This window comes from Rhea americana, unplaced genomic scaffold (assembly GCF_003343005.1).
Source record: "Rhea americana isolate MKP2758 unplaced genomic scaffold, rheAme1 scaffold_89, whole genome shotgun sequence".
Lineage (NCBI taxonomy): Eukaryota > Metazoa > Chordata > Aves > Rheiformes > Rheidae > Rhea > Rhea americana.
Window position 1 is genome coordinate 2,706,165 of NW_028187077.1, and position 21,459 is coordinate 2,727,623.

The 21,459-nt window shown below is 35.9% G+C and overlaps 1 protein-coding gene across 1 annotated transcript; it reads right to left on the reverse strand.

Annotated features, from left to right (window-relative positions):
• Positions 1-1,038: 1,038 nt before the first annotated feature.
• MYOZ2 (myozenin 2) lies at positions 1,039-20,967 on the reverse strand. The gene is made up of 6 exons (XM_085323924.1): positions 20,821-20,967; positions 20,163-20,265; positions 14,273-14,442; positions 10,509-10,638; positions 8,559-8,742; positions 1,039-1,470 (listed from the first exon to the last, which is right to left on the reverse strand). Exons 2-6 carry the CDS (start codon positions 20,236-20,238, stop codon positions 1,239-1,241), a joined length of 792 nt encoding a protein of 263 aa, XP_085180050.1. The 5' UTR covers positions 20,239-20,265; positions 20,821-20,967; the 3' UTR covers positions 1,039-1,238.
• Positions 20,968-21,459: the final 492 nt, after the last annotated feature.

Here is a 21,459-nt window from a genome sequence, read left to right on the forward strand (position 1 = left end):
CTATGGAGCTTGCACAATTTTATGAATATTCTGATTTAATGAAAAAATGGATATCTGAGATCAGAAAGCATTTGCGTGTTGTATGCGTAGTTAGAGAAGATTATGACCTGGAGAAACATCTGGGATATATATGAAAAGAAAACAGCTTAGAAAATTTTGAAATTTTCTATTTCAAAACACATACAAGCCAAACTGTATACTAGAATATCTAACATGTAGATGTTGCATACTTCTCAAACAAGAAAGCATTTATAAACAAGCAATTCTTAAACTCATATTTGCCTCTTACTGGTAAGCAGTTGTAACTGGAAAAACGGCACTGAGAAAAAGTATCTTCTTACTGAATTTGCCTCCTGTGTACTTATGGATGCATAATAGGAGTCTGATACTTTCGTTTCTAAAACATTAGAGCTTGAAAGTGTATCACAAGGAAGAAAACTGACATGCTTCAAGTCCAAATATGTATTATGGCTGTAGGGAAAAAGGTATATGGAATTTATTTCTAGTAACAAAAACTTTTGTGGTAGCATAACTTAGTGATACTAATTTGACATAACCAATCATTGATGGGTTTTTTTAGTGGTGATTAAAACAAATGTTCTAAAATCATCCAGGAAATACCTTTGTACTTTTTCATACCAGCATGTGATCTTTGTCATAGCCACATTTACTGCATTTTCTGTAAACATATCCATGTGACAGGGATATTGATGCCTATAATTAAAGCTGAGTAACAGTCAAAAAAGAAGAGCCTAAGCTTGTTGTCACTAAAGTAATGACAAAATTCTACTTAACTCTGGCTGAAGCAGAGCTGGGAGAAGAAGGTTCATTTCTCAGAGCTTGTCTTAAGCAGCCAGTACTAGGAGTGCATGGAGTAAATCTGTCATATTGCTCAGTTGTTTTACCAGAATCAGCATACCTCTCAAATACCTTGACGTTAGTGTCATTCTTCCTAACGTACTTGTTCTTAAATGACAAGCAAATATTTTAGACAAATTCTAGTTACCACTCAAGTGAAAGAACATACAAGTAAAAATATTACAGTCAGTACTTGCTAAATTGCTTTATTTATGTTATGTTGACAGATGAAATTAGATGCCAAAAAAGAGATACTGTATCAGACGTTACACTTGAACTACTAAGGAAAGATGTTGTCAGTAGCCTTTAGCAATATTTCGAACACTAATACACGGATGTTCAGCTTTCAGCAATTTGTGTGATACAGAGTGTAGCTTCTGTCACAGGTCTTCTGTTTCTGGAACAGTGTTAGAATCCGAAGGATGAATGAACACTACAGGAAGATTCTCAGACGTCCATCCCTTAGGAGTCCTGTTGAAGGATCTCCTGGTAGCAAGAGGGTTTGCAAGGATCATGAATCTGGGATCATTTAGCATCAGTAGGTTGAAATCTGGTACCTTGAATTTGACCAGCTTTGATGCTCTCTCAAAACCACCAAAGGGAGTAGCAACTCTGCAGATATTAGAGAAATAAAAGTAAATTGTGATTTAAAAAAAAATACCTTTTCTCTTTTTCTCTCGAGACCTGAAAAGGATAGAAGGTGCTTTAATGATGGAGATTTAGTATAATTTCTTGTTGACATACTCATTTTTTTGGGAAAACTACATTCATTATTTTTCTGACAAATTCTCTTTAAGATAATGTTTATTCTGCTTTGGATGTATCCTTGTTTTCAACCATCTTCAAAGTTTTCAATGGATGGAAAAGCCAGGAAAAAAAAGGATGTTGCAAAGAAATCTTGTCAGTGGTGATTCACGGTTACTGAACTCATTTGTAGGTGATAAGTTGATAAGTCTGAAAGCATAGTTTGACAATATGTTCTCTGTAGCACGTAACTAGTTTAAGATATTCTCACCCCATTTTCTCCTATACCCAGGTGCTTGTTCCTCCCACTACACTGAATTTCAGCACCATATTTTTGCACTAGTAAGAATGCATGTGGGATGTGCAATAATAAACTTGATCACTTAAGTGGTGTGGATTTTTTTTTTAAAGTCTTCGCATCAAAGGAGCATTTTAAAATCCAAATTATTTCAGCAGTTTGGTTTATATTGTTACCCTCAGAGAGCTGTAACAATAGAAGTGAAGAGGCAATAACATGTAGTATGAAGCAGAAAGAAATGGCCAAAGACAGCAGCCTTTGGAAAGGAGGGGAATGAGTGAGAACTCCTTGAACTAGCTTTATTGCTGCAGAAAATATTTATATAACTAAACCTTGAAATACAGGCTGAAATTGGCCCGTTATCTACAGCTAGTGTTTTTCATGTTATTTAAATGTAAATGTTCCTTCAGATGATAAGCCTGAGAAACCAAAAGATAAGAAATACTAAGCAGGAACTGACTGTTATATCCATCTGCAAGTATTTTAAAACAATAGTATTTTCAGATATCTTCCATGGTTCTTTTACACTTGCTGGTTTCTAGGTAGAGAAAATTAGGTGCATTTTTCTCTCACTTTTTTTCAGAATCCTTTGTATATGCAAAGTTTCGGTTCTAACCRAAAAGAATGCTGCATGTGCTCTGCATTTTGATCAGCTGCATGACTTAGCTGAGATATATTCTGGCCAGTAAAGAAGATTGTAAGATTTTTCAGCCACACAAGAATGCCTGATTTATGCGAATCTACATATATAGTGAGAGATGAAAGTGAATTTCTGTTGAAGTGGAATTTCACCAGCCTTTGTAAGCTTAATGCGTTTAATGTGGAACAACAGATCTGCTGGTGTGGATCTCCAGTGGCTCTGGGTACAGTAATGAACACCAACAGAAACTAAAAGTGACGAATTGAAGAGCTGACTAGGCTTTTCACTGAGGCAAGTGTAGATAAAACAAAATCTATAGATAACTAAGTTCACAAAAATAAAGTGATGAATTCAGAAAAATGAAACCATGTGATCTAAAAAACACTACACTGCTCTATCATTGCATAAATAATTCACTAAATTTTGGTGTGAGCAACTTTTGACAGAAGGACTAGTGTTAACTCCAAAGATCAATCCGTGCAAGATAAAACAAAATCTTGAAAGTTCTGGGCGCATACACAGGAGTAGAAAAGAGGACTGCTTTGAATTAAGCTCTRTAATTCTTTCTCAAATAAATATAAGACTAGATTTTGCTGCAGCAGCCACTCCATACATTAAACTCTTGTGGTCAAAGGGAAATCTTTATGCAAAGTGCCCGTAGTATCAAGCATTTCTTGTGAAACCGTCTTCTAGGTCACAATGTCAAATTGGATACCATATGATACTGATTAAAAATATTTGCCTGGTAATTGGTACAGAATGAGTGTAACGATCTACATCTTACTGGATCATAAAGATTGTTCTAATTGCTGCTCCAATTGAAATATACGTTCTCACATTGTTGTAATATTTAGTTCTCATCAATAGGTAAATTAAAGGGATGATCAATATCAATAGAATAATAATAGCTATAAAAAAGCAAAACAATTTTATAGTGTAAAGCTTCCTGTTTGGAATATTTTTGCATTTAAATACAACAAATTTCTATAGGTAACACAAATAGGATGGTGTCTTATGAAAATTCAAACAGCTTTTGTGTGAACAAAAACATGTAGTTCCTTTACAAAATCTGGCCTCAAAGAATTATGCGTTCCTACATGCTTTGCAAAGGAAAAGATAATCAACATAAAGGTGRGTACAAAAATTGGCTAATAGGTGTTGATTTCCCTTAACAGCAGCAGTGTATTTCTGAGAGCAATGATTTGTCTGGTGACATGGTGTTGTAATGACCTATATTGTGTGCAGATCAACTGTATCACTTTAGCACTGATTCATTGTATAGAAGCCTAAAACTCATGTCTAAAAAATTACACTAGTGATTGCTCACAGTAAGGATGGAAATCCTGGTTCAGAGCCAGAGGTAGTGGCACCAGGAAGTGTAAGAAGATTTTTAATATTCACTTTGCAGATTCCTAAAAAGTACATACATGATTTAACAATATGAGACTCAACCGTGTTTATTTTTAACTGTTATGTTAGCAGGGTTCTTGTATATTTTAGTCTTTCTTACTGAGCATTATAATGTTTCAAGATTGGAGACTACTTGTAGTCCTGTTTGGGGAAGTATGAAGAAATGTTAGAATGGCATTGGATTAGCACCTTCAATTATGTAATTTCTCAGAATGTGACTTTCACATTTAAAAATGTGCCTGTCAGTCCCCCAAAAATCTGTTTATTGTTATTTCTCTGCCAAAACAAAAACAAAAGAGCAGAGGACATGACCCTGCAAAATGCTCAGAGATTATTAGTAGCTTATTGCAAGAGCTAGTGCCAGTTTCTCAAAGGTACTTAGGTGCTAAAGAACTGGCTAAGCACTCAGTTTCCACTAATCTCCTGTCAGTTGGAGTTAGGCTCCAAAAATTACTCCGGGGGTCTGAATCGCAAGACTTTTACAATAGGATTCAGAATTCATTAATCAATGAAGCGGAACCCAGTCCAGATAGACTGGATTCCTTCAGTGTTGTTGAAACAGTAGTCTTTGCAAAGCGAGAAAGCTGAGCAGGAATTTATCCAGTAAGAGAGGCAAAACCAGTCAGACTTGCTTGTCTTATGTGAGCAAGATGCAGTGCTTTGTATGTCACCCTTAATCCTACATTTGGCATTTTCTCCAGCTCCAGGAGAGCAGATGGAATAAAGGTATTAAATTAGCTAATACTACAAACTCCTCAACAAATGTAGATACATGCTGTCTTTTCTGCAGATGTTGACTAGATGCTTCCACGCTGGTAAAAGAACCAAGAAATTTTTTCCACCAGTAAAAGGCTTTTCAGTCCTAATGAGAATTAATTTCCAAGAGAAATCAGATGGCTTGGTCCTGTGTTTCAGCATTTCCCCTGTAGCACAGGTTCAGTTTCATCCAGGAGGAGGAAAGTAGTAGCCTTGTCTGAAGAGTCTATTACAGAGATCCTCAGAACACAGTTTCTCTGATCATACACCCTGCTAAGTGCTAGCTGTTGTTGAAACATTACTGGCTATCTCGCAGAAAGCCCTGCCTCCAAAAGCTCTTGATATTTGCTGCCACCACTTCTTTCTCCATAAATCTACCAGCTTTGCTAGGTCCCTGGAACATAAAATGCCTGCCAGGCCCAGACTAGGACCTCTGAATTCCTTAGACCTGATTCTGCTTCCGCTAAAGTTAATGATGAAACTTGCACTGATACATGGTCTTGAGTGAGCTGGCAGTAGAAGAAAATACCTGAATGTTGTTTGGTTCTGAGTATAACTGTAAGCCATCCTTGTGTTGGTGTGTTCCGACACATCAGGCTTCCCTAGCTACCCTAGCTACTAAAGTCTCGTTAAGTCTTTGTCTAGGAACAAGGGGAACAGAGAGGAACCTGAATCTGACTTCCTTTTCTAATAGATAGTACCAAAAGAATCTCAGGCCATTTTCTTCAGGAGTCCTATGCATCACGCTTGCTGTTAACTCTACCCTCACTGATTAATGGTGACTATATTAGTGTTTTGCAGAAATGTAGACTTAATGGTACTTTGCTGAATGACAAAGCATGATAGCCTTGATTAATACTGACACTGATAACAAAATGGTGTCATTATATCACACTTCAGCAATTTAATACATTATCATTTGCTTTCTCTCCAAGACTACAATTAAAGAAATTAATGATGTTGTGACCTAAATGCACAGAATGACTTAGTGGGATCTAGGTACATAAGTCACAGAGGTACCTCATCCTACATACAAAGCTCATAGGCAGCTAAATTCCTGAAGTGCCAGTATTTTCCTTGTGCAAATGCTCAGATCTGCCATTATCTTATCCATATTGCCATCTGCATCTATCTTACGCCAAAGCTTATTTGTGATTACCTAGTTAATCTTTTGCCTAAAATTCCACAAATAACATGCTACTGCAGCAAGTTTTGAGCAAAACAGTGTATTGTGGCACTTTCACTCAAAACCAATGACTAGTAATGTTGAACCTCAGTGTCTAATAATAACAGTTGCCTATTGTTATAATAGTAGGTGACTAGAGCTGTTTTCAAGACATTTGGGGTTTCTTCAGTTTGAGAATGTTACTTTGTATAAGGTGTAGGTCCACTTTGTAGGAGCGGACTTAACTGCTTACCTATAGTAATTCCAGGGAGAATGAAGGCCTTTGTTTTGAAGTCAAAAAGGCTACCCAAAATACAGAGTTAATTGAGTCAGATTATGACTTTTAGTGTGGACATCAGGGGACACAATTAGCAGAGACAACTAGCAGGGGACAACAATAGCAGAGAGATACAGGTTCTGTTTTCTGCTCCTAAATCGGCTTACTCATTTACTGCAAGCAATAGTTAAAGAAAATGCATGAAAAGGCCTGAGAATTCAAATGAAGGCCCAAATTTCTCTTTCCCCAAGTGAGCTTAGCTAAGGAGCGAGGATATATACTCCCTCTGGCCCAGCGGTTTCTGTACAGTCTCACAAGTCTTAAGGCAAGACTCTTCTCTGGAAAAGTCAGGAACCAGGAGGTTATTTCTCTCCTCAGGGTTTAACATTCATAAAGAAGTAAAACCCAAGCTAATCTCATCCTAGGAAAATGCTCTTGCCAGAGAAATGAACGTTATTCTCAATACACATACTATAAAAATACCTGTGACCCTTGCTCTGTTTCAGGAAAGGAAGTCCTTGATGTAGCCGTGATCTAAGATAGGCAGCCAGAATTAGGTACTGATAGTCTTGAACAAAGAGAGGAATTTAAGTCATACTTAGTTTTCTCTTGAATGTTTTCAGTGACTAGCTTGGCACGCGCAGTGTACTGGCTGTTTTGAATCCCATAATCAGGTACTCTCATATGCATTTTAGGAGTGTAGGCACCTAACTCAGGACTGTGAAATACTAAGGGCTACTATCTTGAAGTTCAGTACTGCAAATTCTTGCTTTCTTTCTAGATCTAGTCCTTCCTGCTAAAAAGTAAAATCTATATATTGTATCTATATATTATATCAAATGTGTTGTGTGTATCAAGCAGCTTTTTTAGGTTTACCAGCCATTTTTTAATTTCATTTTCATTTCAAACTTTTTTTTTTTTTTTTTTTTTTCAGTGAGAAGGAAAGCACTGGTTTCGTTGAGAATATTATGTATTGTATCTCTGTGTCTTGCATTTTGAATTTACTGGTCTCACAGTCTGGACCTGGATTTAAGTGGTTACCATTAGGATCATAAGACATACATCATTATTAATGGGACCTACATGTCACTTTTGATCTTTCCTTTCACAGTAATGACTGGCATGCTTGACAGTCAATCTCTTGACTGAGTCTGTCTCTATTTCTGTATACATGTATCTTAGGCTTTTTTTTATGTTTATAATAACTATAGTACATGAACTGTGCTGTTACTGTTTCAGTGTTAGCAGCTGTGGCCACATCTCTCTGATAAGGATTTGTTATTTTGTTTTCAGAGGAGAATGTGCCACACAGACTTAATTGTTGACATAGTGATGTGTGTTGCTGTTGGGAAGGCAGAATTAGTATACTAGTGTCTGCAGTGCCAATTTTGATGTTGAATAGTGGGGTTTTTTCTCCTTGCACTTGTAGTAGAGCCCCACCTCTACTATAGAACACAAGTGATATTATGAGATTTTTCTCTAAGTTTATATTGCTGTGAACTATTTTCTTTTTCAGTAAATAGCCACCTGGTGTTTTGGGGAAGGGTTTTGGTTTGACTGTGCTGCCTGTACCTCTCCAACGCCGTTTAAGGGATATTTGTCTGTGATTTCAGTAAATAAAGATACTGTACATGGTATGAATGAAAGCATGACTTAAGCAAGGATGTGTTTTCAAACTTCCAAAATAGCTGCAAAACCCAACAAATGTCAATATATCAAGAAGTTCCACTGAAAGCCTCAGCATAGTAGTTACGACATAAATAACTTCACTTTCAGATCCCCCTCTGCTCCAAATACAGCACTTTTTATCTAGTAACTGCTGTTTAAATTTTGGGTACTCTATTTTCCTGCTTTTAAAGTGATATCCATTAATTTGTTATTGAAGGTTGAAGAAGATATTAAAAAATGTTAAGAATGATAAAATATGAAAGCTGCTACTTCTTGATATCAGGAATTGGTTGATCATTCCCTAAAAAACAAGTATGTCAAGTGTGAGTTGTGTGCAGTATACAGTTTACAAGCCAAATTTTAACAGAAAGTCTCCCAGATAGGTCTTACGAGATCATGATCTGATACCCACCGAAGTCAACAGAAATCGTGAAAGAGGTCTGAAGCATTGTTATATCCTGTGTTTCCCATTTATTGGGTACACTGGATTCTCTTACTTTTCTTTCTTTCAATACTTTAAACATTCGTCTTATTTTCTTGGTTCTGGAACTTAATTTATACTGTACGGAGAGACTGGTTTCTCTCTTAAAGCTTTTGTATGCTTGTAATCTGGGCATGTGTTCATATTTATACGTAAGCTTACAAACATAGTAGGGGTTTTCTATTTGTTTGTTTGTTTGTTTTGCATTTGATGGAAACATTACACTTCATAGTAATTCTTCTTTAAATTATTCAGAATTACCTGTTAAAGCTCCTGTAGTCAGGCAGTTCTGGCTTTGCTTCAGGTTTAAAGAGTTTAGGATATAAAGCTTCCAATAGCTCTGGATCGTCTCTAATGGCCTCTATCCAGGGAGACTGATAATACTTTGGCACAGAAGTAGTGTTGAACTTTTCAGGAGGAATTTCTTTCAGTGGTCCAGAATAGCCTACAAGGAGATCGAGGCAAAATTGTTAAAATAATACTTTGTGTTTTCTATTTCCTTACCACTATCCTATGTAAATAAGAAGTAATATACAACCATTTCACAGTGAGGCAAATTGAACAACAGAGTCAAGTGTCTTGCCCAAAGCAACACAAATAGAAAGCTGGCAGAGGGGTATTTATAGCTTTTTAGATAATCACTCCAAAGTATTTCACTCTTCTCTGAGGCTAAAGATAGTTTATTTTAGTTTTATTAATGGGAATTTCTATCATCATAAGTATCTGTTTGAAACCAGAGTATATCTACACAGCTGAATAAATAAAAGTATTTTTAAAACAGCCTTTTGGCCAACATTAAGATAGTTCTATAGTCTTTGGGTGAAATTTTCCAAAAGCATTAAAAGGATTTAGGATCACAGCCATTATAATTGAGTTTTTATCTCTGCCTATGTTAGATGCTCTAAAATGTCCAACTTAACTTTTTCTCTCGACCTTTCATCCTCTGAAAAAGTGGGGAATAATTTCTTTTCTCTGCATTATCATCTAAGGGTCAGGGTCCAGTCAGAATTTTACTAGGCAAGTAAATTCCGTACTGAGTATGTTTTCTGCTAAAACTGAGTACAGGAATAAATATTGGGGGAAAAAAAAGCAGACCTTAATGTACAATTTGAAGTATTAAAATGAACAAGCTATAGTCCTGTATGAGTTATACTATTTGTTTGAAAAATAAGGGAAATCTCTTCCTCCCTTTTAACCTTGATGTATATCTAGCTCTTTAAATTAGCCCTGTTTCCTTATATAAGCTTTAAGAAACCCCTGTGCTTTAAAATCTACTCTCTTTGCCAGAACTGAGACAAATACATGCTGCCTACAAGAAAGTCAAAGATATCTTTCATGTCTTAGCAATGGAAGTAGATTACTTCTATTTGCATTATATTTGGCCTGTGGATGCAGAGAGTCTTAGCAGTCACTAACAGAGTAGCGCTGACCTAGTTTACATAGCCTGGAAAAGGTCTGCACAAAACATGCATTAAATAATTCTAAACAAAGAATGAATTTGTAAAAACCACAGTCTGCTCATGGATAATTCATAAACAGGGAGAAGGACTAAATCACTGAATAAATTAATTAAAACAAATGAGCCTTCTCTTGTCTTTAAAGAATACAAAATAAGACTTTCCTGTAGCTCACTGCTTTATATAAAGACAACAGTACCCTCACAGTTAAGGACTTAAATAATGCAGAACAGTCTATACAGCCAGAGGCCAATTCCCTTCTCAGTTACTTCTCTGTAAAGGATTCTAGCAAAACTTGCAGTGACWTCAGATTTACATTTATGGATAATTAAACTGCAATGGGTAACTTCCAGACTGTTGAAAAGTTTATTGCAGGTTAGAAACTAAGATTTAGTGAAGACGAATTGGTATATTAATTTGATTTAAGATCTGAGGATCTTTTTTCTCAATATTAATTCAGAAGACCTAACTGTTTATTACCTGAACCAGACCAATAAATAGAGAAGCAATCTCTATTGGTATTGATGTTTTAATTTTGGAAAAAAGTAGTGCAAAAGGCATATCTTTGATAGGCAAATCTTTGAAAATGAACAGAAGCAAGTAACTGCAGTGCCTTACTTTTCTGTAGGAGAAAAAGATTAGTGTTAACTCCATCAATAAATTCTTGTTAATGATACTGTTGTATAAAGAGCTCCTTTCTGTGCTACAAAATGAGTACTAACTCTATTGAATGGTCCAGAAACTTATGTATTACCTGGGGCAATGTTTTCAGGATGTGGTGGGCTCCGGGGATCAGGTGTATTAGGAGGTGTCATTGGGGCATGCTGGGGAATTCCTTCAACACTGAGGTCATCCATTTTAACAGTCTGTATGGGCTCTCCACGCTGTAGTCAAATAGAAACAAATACCACTAGTAACGCAGGCAAACATAGAGACCCTTAATGATTCTCTGTTGAGAGGTGGTGTATTACTCCAATTTACAGGCCAGGTCTGAGACCTACCCAGGTTTTGTTCTCCAGAGGCATATTGTCCTGCTGTTTGGTACCCTGTTTGCTAGATATTATTAGTCAGAGTTTTCTGGTTGTTACTGGAAGGTGAAATAGTTTCACAACTCTCTGACTATGTTAGCAAAAGTGAATTATTTATCAGTGTTAATAATAGTATTCCAGTACAATTTAAATGTCTGTATCACAAGAGTGTGAATGCTTGATTCAAAGGGTTGTGAGTGTTGGGAATGGGATCAACGAAATTCCTGAAGGTCATACCATCCATTTGATTTATATGACCTTTTCCTAAGTTTGTGACCCATTGATTGAGGGAAAAATACATTAATATGCAGTCTGCTAGAAGAGTTCATCCATTCTGCTGCCTACTCTGCGCATCACAGTATCTACCTGTGTCCAAAGGCTGTGTAGCTCACAGCAAATAGTAGATTTAGTCACATTGGCAAGGAGGCCAGTGATGTGTGGCCCTCTGATTACTAGACACTAGAAACTGTGACATGCCAGACTGGGCACCCTTTCTACTTGAGGACTCAAGAAATCTGGCAGGTTTGAGCAGTTTGAGTTTCAAAGCACTGATTCTTCAAAGCTTCTTCCTATATCAGTTGAAAAGTCACCACATTTGTCAGACTTCTTTTGTTTGGGGTTTTCTTTTCCTTTATTTATAAAAGAAATAATAACTGCAGTGCAGGCCACCTTCTGGAGATTAATGATAGGCTGTTATTTTCCACCCTCCTAGCAAGTCATCAGTTCTAAGGAAACATCTAAAGGCTTAATCATTGTTGCTTAAATATAGAATCAGAGTCTCATAAGAAGTCGGTGTCTTATTTTAGCTATGACACGTATCTGAAAGTAATTTAAATACAGACTGTTTTAAAGTAAAAAATTCTTAAAAGTAGGAAAGCAAACAAATAATACTTGTTTAAACTTGAAACAAACAAACAAAAAAAAAAGATCAAGGCAGTATGTTTTGAGTCATCCTGAAGTATGTTGGAAAGATTATTTTAACTATAGCGGCCAAAATCATAAAGATGATGAAGATAACACCAGTGATGGCTAAACAGGAATTTAAGGGAGGGGAACAGAAACCAAAGAAGCATCATTTCTTCCTGTTACTCATGTCAGAATGTCATACTGACKGTACAATATGCACACTCTATACTTTTTTGTGGGAAATAACAGGGAAGAAGCAGATGAGAGGGGAACTGTTCTATGTCAAATTGTGTAGCAAAAACACAGAAATGACTGTAGAAATTCTAATGAGTCTAGTGATGTTGTGTGCACACTTTATCTGCCTAGTTTCTAATACTCAGTAGAATGAAAGGTAGTGTGTAGTGGCAGACAGAGGAGCTCTTGACTGAATATTTCCCTCCAGAACTGGTAGTTAAAAACTTAGAATTTTAGGACTGCTTTCAATTTTACTGGTATTTACAGATTTAAGTAAGGCAAACTATTGCATCTTGCCCACAGACTTTGAAAATCTCAACTCTCCAAATGACAGAAATTAGGAAATTCTGAGAGAGTTTCTGACAAATGGCAGACTAAGGTCTATCCTTCAGATTTCTCTTTTTGTTCAGATAAATATTAAACCATAGGTGAACGAGTTCATGCCTCTGTATCTGCAGCTGCATGCTTTCAGGTATAGTTTTCCAAAGGACTCTGCTTGATGTATCTTAATTCCAGTGGACTTGAACAGGAATAGTTAATGGTCTTAAGGAGAAAAAAAAACAGTATTCATAGTCTTCTAAATAATAGGCTTAATTTTGGATGTTCGGTAGATTTATTTGTTTTCTGTACAGTGTTTCTTTTGTGAAAATACAGATTCATAAAAACCCAAGCATGGTCCCATTTGGTCTCTAGTATGCGAAAAATGTAAACGCCACAGAATTATAAATGTATTTACCTTTACAGCCAACAAATCATAGGGATTCCTTCTTTAAGAATGGAACAAAAATAGTATTTTAGAGGTTTCAGCTGTGATACTGTAAATGTGGAACTCTGCTCCAGTAATAGCCTCTCTGAGTGTTGTAAGATCCCTCAATATTGTGATTATCATGGACAATGTAAACTGGAGATGGCTCTCTTATTTTCAGCTACCAGAGCCTCCTTCTGAGGTGCAACTAGACAAAAGGTTTCCTTAGAGTGATGAATTACATTCTGTCAGTGTTTCTGATTAGTTACAAGTATGTGTACATGCACAAGTGTGTGTTTGTGTGTTTTCATTAGTAATACTTGACACAATCTGAGCAAAGTATTTGGTGCTTTGCTGTTTTGTGTAGTGAATTACTCATCTATTTGTACCAATACAAACTTTAGATTACATCACAACAATACCTTATGTGGTCACTATTTTTATTGTTGTAAGTGAAGTTTTTGATTAAAGAAAAAATCAGTCAAGGTCTTTCTTTTATGGATTCTGTTGGGGGTAGATATTAACACACTTGTAGCGTCACCTCAAGGTAGCTGTAAAAGTTTCTGTGGAAAGGGAATTTCTGTTTCACAAAAAATATTTTCTAGGTTGATTAATAATAACTAACCTTTACAGCACTTACTTATTTCTCTTCCTCTTTAAAGCAGCTTAAAAATACTGGGACTAATTCTGCTCCTTAGTCACATACTTTCACATCTGAAGTCAGTGGGGATGCATACATGTGATTGAGAAGCAGAATTCAGTGCAATAAAGACTTCAAATTGCACTGGAATTAAAGTGACCACTTATATGCTGAATTAGRTTGGGCACAGAGTATTTATGCTCATTTGCATGAATACTCTTGCAGCACATTTGAGAGCTTAGTAAAATTTATGACTGTTTTTGTCCATGTTTTCAGAGCTTAAGCAAAAAGTTTAAGTATTTTGCAAAAGTCACAGATGAGACAAATGTCAGGTGCATTTAATTCCTGCCTTGAGAATTCCCAAGGTATTGCTCATGCTTTAAAGCCGTTCCTGAGGAATTAGTTCAAAGAGTAATTCTCTCTCTGTGACGAGCTTCATCCTATATCTCTTTGTTGAGACAGACAGGATGGGAGTGTATTAGTGTCAGTTGTGAGACTCATTTTGCTGCCTGAGTCTCATTTTCAGACCACCAACCTATTTTAAAAAAATACTTACTGGCTATGTGAAACTACTACTGCTGATCATCCAGCCTTTTGAATATCAGCAATTAGTTAATTTTCAGTAGTCAATCAGTCCGTTGTTATAGGATAAGTACTCTGATCACTAATAACCTGAGTCAGATTGGAATGAGAATGATTTGAAACTGAGATCCTTAAGTGTTATCTTAAGTGTATGATCTTCATATTTTTTGGTTCTGTAGGAATCCCAAAAGATGATATTTTTGATTTTTCTTTAGGAATCCCAAAAGATACAAAGGCTCACTTCATATTATCCTCATCCTAGTACAGGCTTTTCCTATTATTCTTCCTGAAGCTACAAATTATGAACAGTGTTTCATGAGCACCAAGGGAATCTCAAGCCAGTCTTAGTGTGTTTTATTAAGAAGCTATTATAAAATACTCACATTTCTTGGCTTGTTTGCTACATAATGATAATTTTCGTATGTGTATTTGTCAGATCTTCTTTGACGTCTCTTAAAGAGTCTTGCGCCTCTGTTGCTGAGTGTTGATAGTTCCTCTACCATGATATCTCTGGGAGTGCTGACCTTTTTTCCAAGGTCTAAGCTGGGTGAGACTGCAACAGAATGGATTAATACATGCCTGTTTTCTTAAATTCTTATTATTGCACACCCTACACCTGAAATCCAGCAACATATCAGTGCATACATATCTGACAYATAACATAGCTTCATACAGTGTTAGTGAAATTAGTCACTATTCCGAAGTTTGGGAGCACAGTGTTGAAAACTACAAAGCTGATTTTTGAAGATGCTAAGTACCCGATGTTCCTAATTTATTTCAGTTGAATGGTACTCAGCTCTCCTGAAAATCAGGTCTGTAGTGTCCTGCACACTGCATCTTAATAGTTAGTAAAACCTTGCTTCTGCTGAAATCAGTACCAGAACTCCAGCTGATCTCTGTGTTCCCAGATCAAACCTTTAATTAACTTTGTGTGTCCTGGATTGGACAGAGGAGCAAGGTAGCTTTTAAACACATATATCTGTTTTTTATTGTTAACAAATGTTCAATGGTTCATTCATATTCAGCTTTCTTTTGAAATCCAGGGCCTGCTTGTACTTCAAGAAAAGTTTGTGTTTGATATTCTCTACTAAAAATTTTTTTTTCACTATTTTTTAAAGAGGCCTTCAGAATAAAGTTCAAAGTTATGAAAATGAGAGACCTAACAAAGAATTAAAATACACTTCTAGGAATTCTTTCCCCGTTTAAATCATTATGAACAATCGTGGTCTATTTTTCCTGCAATATATTTAGATTTTTTTTCTTTAATTCTCTCTAAGAGGAAAGTTGCAAGCAAACTCTTTTCAAAACCTCTTTCAGAACTTCCAGAAATTGAACTACTAGATGCAATGATGCAGGGGAAAAACTGCTTCTTTGATTTTAGTGTAGTGACCTCCTAGGAGCTTTGAAAATGAAGATGCACAAACAGGGAGAGGGAAGATCAATTGGGAGATATGTAGATGGAAAACTCTGAATATCAGAAAATTTACTAGCCATCTCTGTGGAAATGGTCTGTAAATTGGGATGCTGATGGCAAAGAGCAAGCTGATGCTGAACAACTGAACTCTTTCACTAGATGTCCCCAACCTACAGATAAAGCTGAGACCTCAGACTACAGTAACAACATTGAACAAGCTATTTCCTACTCATTTCTTTTTGCTTAGAACTGAGTAGAGTTTAACAAATACAGCAATAGGTAGATCACATAGAAAAAGAATTTTAAGAAATTTCCTATTGCCACTTATATTAATATTTATTATTTTCTTAGTTGGAAATTATTTTACTCAGTTATTCATAACTTCAGGCAGTAAAATAGGAAGGCACAGCATACTTTGAGAACTACACCAGTGGTTCAGTATGATTCTTTGGTCCAAGTTCATAGTGACATTCTGGTATTTGCTTAATAATAATCTCTTCTATTCTTTAGATATTTTAATAATCTAGAGGATTTAAAATTATTGACTTGTTGCAATGCATTAAAACTAAATTAAAGAAAATTATATTTAAAATACTGTATCATACTTCCAGGGTAAGCACACAGGAAGTCCACTTTAGGACTAACTTTACAAATTAATTAGCTGCAGAAAGCACCTGATGTCAAAGTTAATATTACATATGCTAGAAATAAAAGAACGTTTTGTTTTTATTTTTGGAGTTTCATTTTGAGTACATAGCATAAAAGTATCTCCTGGTAACTTTATGTTGGAAAAAGACTGTGAATTGCTGGTATTTGGGAAAATGTGATTGAGATGCGGCCATTAAATATATAGCCCAAGCTCTATAGCCTGAGTTTTTCTCTTAGTAAATCGAAGCAAGTTTGCAGGCTCTGGACTACATCAGTGTTGATCTGCTTCTGTTGGTACTGATTTCAATTGAATGTTTGCAGTAGATTTAACTGGAGCAAGATCAAGCCAACTATATCATGAGCAGGAGCATGCACTTCTGCTTTAAAAATAGTATGAGCAAAGAATCCTAACACCCCCCTGTTATTTAAGAGGTAACTACAAAACAAAGAGTACTTAACATGGAAGAAAATGACTCAGCTTGTCCAATGCCATATCAGTGCCAGATAGTGGTGGGTTTTTGGCTCTGCAGTTGAGATAAGTGCACTAGTTATTGGCCTGTAGCCTGAAGTTTTGACCCACAACTCTATTTTGATACTCTTAATTTTTCAAGATTACTGCAAGGGTATGGACTGTTGGATGGGTTTATATTAGTAAGAGGTAAGCAATTTACTCTTCAGATCAGCAACATTTTCATGTAGAGAAAACTTCCCTTCATTGTCCACAACGTAAGCAGTATGTAAATCCTTTGAGATGGCAAGGTGACTGAATATCTCTGTCCAAACCACTCATATTCTTCTAGGCCATGCTGATTGTTAACTATTTTGGGCCTTGCTGTTCCCTTGCGTATGTACTGTTCTTGTAAATGTTAACTGTGCTAGGCTCCAGAGTACTTTGTAACCCACAGTTGTGTACTATTGTGTATCTAGGCAGCATCCCAGAAACATGGGTGTGAAGTTCATTTGAATCCTCTATCAACTAAAATCTTACCTGGTGTCTAGTTTTATGATGTGCATAGGGGTTGTTTCAGTGTCTGTGCAGAAAAGGTGATGAAGAATGAGAAAAGGAGGATGTTTAGAGGATGATAAAAAGAACATGTCCAAATGCACCAGAAAAAAAAGAATCATAAGTGGACATTATAAATTAATACTGGAGGTTTAATTCATAGTTTAATCCCAATCTTAACCTTTTAGCTTCATTTCATTATTTGTTTCTGTCAAGTCCTCTCTGTCCCACGCTTAAAATCATAACAGATTTCATTTAATATTTTTCATTTATGTTTTTCCTCCTACATTCACCCCTTAATCCCTCTTTAATCCTCCAGTTTACAGTCTTCTATATATCTTCATCTGGATTATACACTTAATAATGAATATCAGAGAGTATATGTCTGTCATAGTATCAGAAATAAAAATTTATAACTCTTATAAAAATCATGTAGCTACTTAAGAATGCATTTAATATGTAATGCAGAGTTGTACATGAGTTTTAAGTATAATTGAAGGTTAACCTGATGACGTTCAAAGGTTTCCTTAAATTTATATATAAATATGTGTGTGTGTGTGTGTGTGTGTGTGTGTGTGTGTGTGTGTATGGGTGTATTTATGTATGTATATATATACCTACCAACTAGGCTCAGAAATGTCGTGATTAGTCCAAGTCTACCAGTCAGAAACCAAAGGATTGAGAAGATAGCTACATTCCCCATGTTGATTTAGTACTGCAGGCTCTGTCCTGAGAGCCTAAGAAGGTTAACAATTAATGTCTTTTGTTGCAGCATTTTATGTCATGTAGAACTTCTTTAAAACACAAAATCATGTCCCACAAGCTAGCAGGAAGCTGRTGACTTTCAGTCATTACCAGCTGAGCCCAGATATGAGATACTGATAAAGACTTGACTGACTTCGTATCTCATCAACAACTGTTTCTGCTAGGAACATCTTTTATAAAGAGTTTTAGTTCCCTGTTTATTTGAAATCATTGTAATAAAAAGGGATCTGGAATAAAAATGCAGAARGTATGCTTTCTGTGTGTCTTTCCAAGCTGCAGGGACTTGCACTACGGTGAAAATTATCTTCTGTTACTGTTTACTACTGTTAACAGTGGAGAGTCTCACAGGTCTGTGAGACTAGGTAGGTTATTTTCTGCCTGAAACTGTACACTTAATTTTTAGATAATTTTTCAATTGTAGGACCTTCATTGCTAATAGTGGTGCAAAACCCAGAAAGACAGCAGCTCACCTTTCAGATCTCAGGTTAAGTTTGCTGAATTAACAATGAGGAGGGAAATAAAATATCAAAAATTGAGAGAGCTGAATTTAGTGATTCAAAAGCTAGATTTCTWCCTGGTTTTCCCAAGAGTATATATTTGTTGCTCAGATTTCATCCCAAAGAATTGGATATACTTTGTCTAATTAGAGCTTTGGTTATTCTTCTACTTCTTCATTGATTTCACTAAGCTTGTACAGCTATAAATTTCAGACTCTTTGACAACACAGCTATTTTGTGAAATCTCATATTTTTTTTTAACATTCAAATAACGCAGACATCCAAAGAAGATGCGAAAGTACACTTTAAGGTTTAACATTGCCCTCAGTGGCCACACGTCACAGCATATCTTGTAGAATAAGCTGTCATACCTACGTGTATACGTAGGTATATACATAAGCTGTCATACCTACGTGTCATACCTAAACTTGACAGCAGATCTGATAATACATAAATAATAGAAGGACTGTTTTTGTGAGGCAAATGCCAAACATTAACACAGATTCTGCTATAACTCCAGTGATTTCCAGGGCTATGTGGTAGATTTATTAGTATTGCTATGAATAGAAGGAACATTTTCCATGTGAAGTGCCTAGTACTAAACAAATATGTGAAAGACAGTTTCCCTGCCCTGAAGAGCTTACAGACTAATTCAGACATATATATTACCTGAGGTTACAATACAAAAAAACCCAGAGCTGTAAAGAGATCAGTAAGGGCAGACTCGTTTGTAAACTAGATATAYGTTCAGTAGAGAGTGAAAGGAAGGAAAGGATGTTTGCTTAAATTATCTCTAGTTGCTGAAATTATTTGCTTGGAGATAATTACTTCGAGTGCTTTAGAAGAAAGCTTTTTAAAACACAATTGTTACACTGCTCCTAATATATAGGCTGTTTTGTTCTCACTGAGAAAATGTCCCAAAAATTCTTGTGGAAATACTGGAAGGAGTAGGTCCAGTGGTTTGAGCTTGTAGCTTCTTTTTCTAAATTCCTTAGGTCTCTCGTCCTACTCTTCTTGTAATCACATTGGTCAGTGAGTGGGTACAGACCCATCCCCAAATTCTTGGGAGCAAAACACCACAAGGAAGTTTTTCAGTACTGGAATTTAATGTTCAGTATGATTTTCATAAATGCTAAATAGTAATAATGGAGCTCCCTGTGTTTTCAGTGAGACTTGTCAGGTGCTTAGCACTTTTGAAAAATTGAGCCCCTTATATAGATGATAAAAAAGACTTCATGGGGTGTAGGATTGGGAGGGTCTCTGTAAGCGTCTAGTACATACCCGATGAAAGCCAAGCAGACTTGTGTTCCCAACTAAATTAATTGCCTCTGAAATCTCACACTAGAAGCCTAATTTTAAGAACCTATTCTTGAAAATCAAGCTTCCATTTYGAAAGCATCTGCGTTTTCAACAGTGCAACAACGGAAGAGTAAAATTTCTGCATATAAGATTCATTGGTRCCTATGCATTAGAGAGAATTGCCAAATACTAGTAAAACTTGTTAGTTCCAAAGATTAATTTTTAGAGTGAGGAAAAGAGCTGTAAACAACTGTTTCTAAAATTTTTATCATTCATATAAAAAAAGCAAAGTGAAACAGAGCAAAAAAAAGAAAATACAGTTCTTGTGTGATAGCCTTTTCAGCTGGAATGAAGTCATGTTATTAACCCCAAATAATATTCTGAAAGGCTATCCTAGCAGAAAGTACATCAGCTGTTAGATTACTTCATTCCTCCACAGCAGTTGTTCATCTGAAAATAGCTTTCAAATGAAAAGAGGCAACTACAAAAGGATTAGTTACCATAGGCAGCATGATACTCCCACAAGATTATTTATGGCAGAACACCAAAAGACAAAGCTGTAAGAGAATTAAACTCTGTGATTAAAAAATATATTAGGAAGGGCCAGAGGATATCGTATATACAGTAAGTTGGTTTTAGATCTATACCATTTCTGTGTATTTCATCCATAATGGCTGATGCTTGTTGTTTCCTCTCCTTGACCATGGCAGAATGTGATAACATTGTGATTTTCTGATATGATTTTTCTTGCTGAAAAAAAAAAACACATTTTTATATTGTTGAGCCAGCTTGCACAATTCAGCCAACTTTTATTTCTGATATCCTATTTAGAATGGCTGAATAGTGAATTTAGTTACTTCTGATTTAGAAATACTGAGTTTTTGATTGTGCGAATGCACTAGCAATTGTTGCTTGCAGGCAGATGATAAGGCATGTACTGATGGATAGAAAGTCCCAAGGAACAAAATATGTTGACTACATAAACTGTGTAGCAAGATCAGTGGCAGTGGTCTAGGCCTTCTCACATCTAACCATTATATTGAAAGGTGTAAGTTCTTAACTAATTTTTAATTAAATATTGTTTTATGATCTCAAAAATAGTTATATACTGACCTGTTTCTTAATCTARTAAGAAAGAATTTAGGAACTAAACAAGATGCTTTGGCATCTGTAAAGATGGTGCATTTCTGAGGTGAAAAATAAGCATCTTTTTAATTCCAGAGTCAAGAGATTACATAAATGTCTTTTATATGATAGTTTGTAGGACAGACAATGTCAAAATATTTCAGGAAACAATACACTTACCCTATTGTTTTGTTGTGCAGAAAAAAGCGATCTCAACCCTTTAGTTGAAGCTTCAGGAGTTAGTTATGAATGGGGATGACCTGCCTGGTCCAGGATGGTTTCTAGCCTTGTGCTTGGATCTGCATGGTACCTAGTACCGAGACAAACTGGGGGCTGATCCTCTTCAAAGGGGTTGGCATCCAGCTGACATCAACTAGTTATATATAGAATCAAACACTCCAGCCACTCATATCTTCCTGGCGAAAGAAGAGAACAGAAAAGATTCAACTGCACCCTCAACAAAGAGAGTTTATATCTCTTTCAGAGCTTATTGGGAACTTTAATAGAATACTCTCCTCATACTTGTACAGATCATCTCCTCTTCACCTCTGAGAATAACAATCTCTATCTAATATCCAGAGAAGAGACATTTAAAAATAAGGTGTTAAATATATGGATGAACAAGACTATGTGAGATGAGAATGGCATGGGCTAATCCTTTAGTGAAAGATGAAACCATGCTTCAGTAGTGGCTGATGGCTAAAGTTAGTGGCAGATGGCTGATATACAAAGTCTGTTCTTAAAAAGAAATGAGAAATTTTGCAGTATTATATGAGTTAGAGAATAATTTAACAGAGAACATGTTCTTCTCTGTTTTTC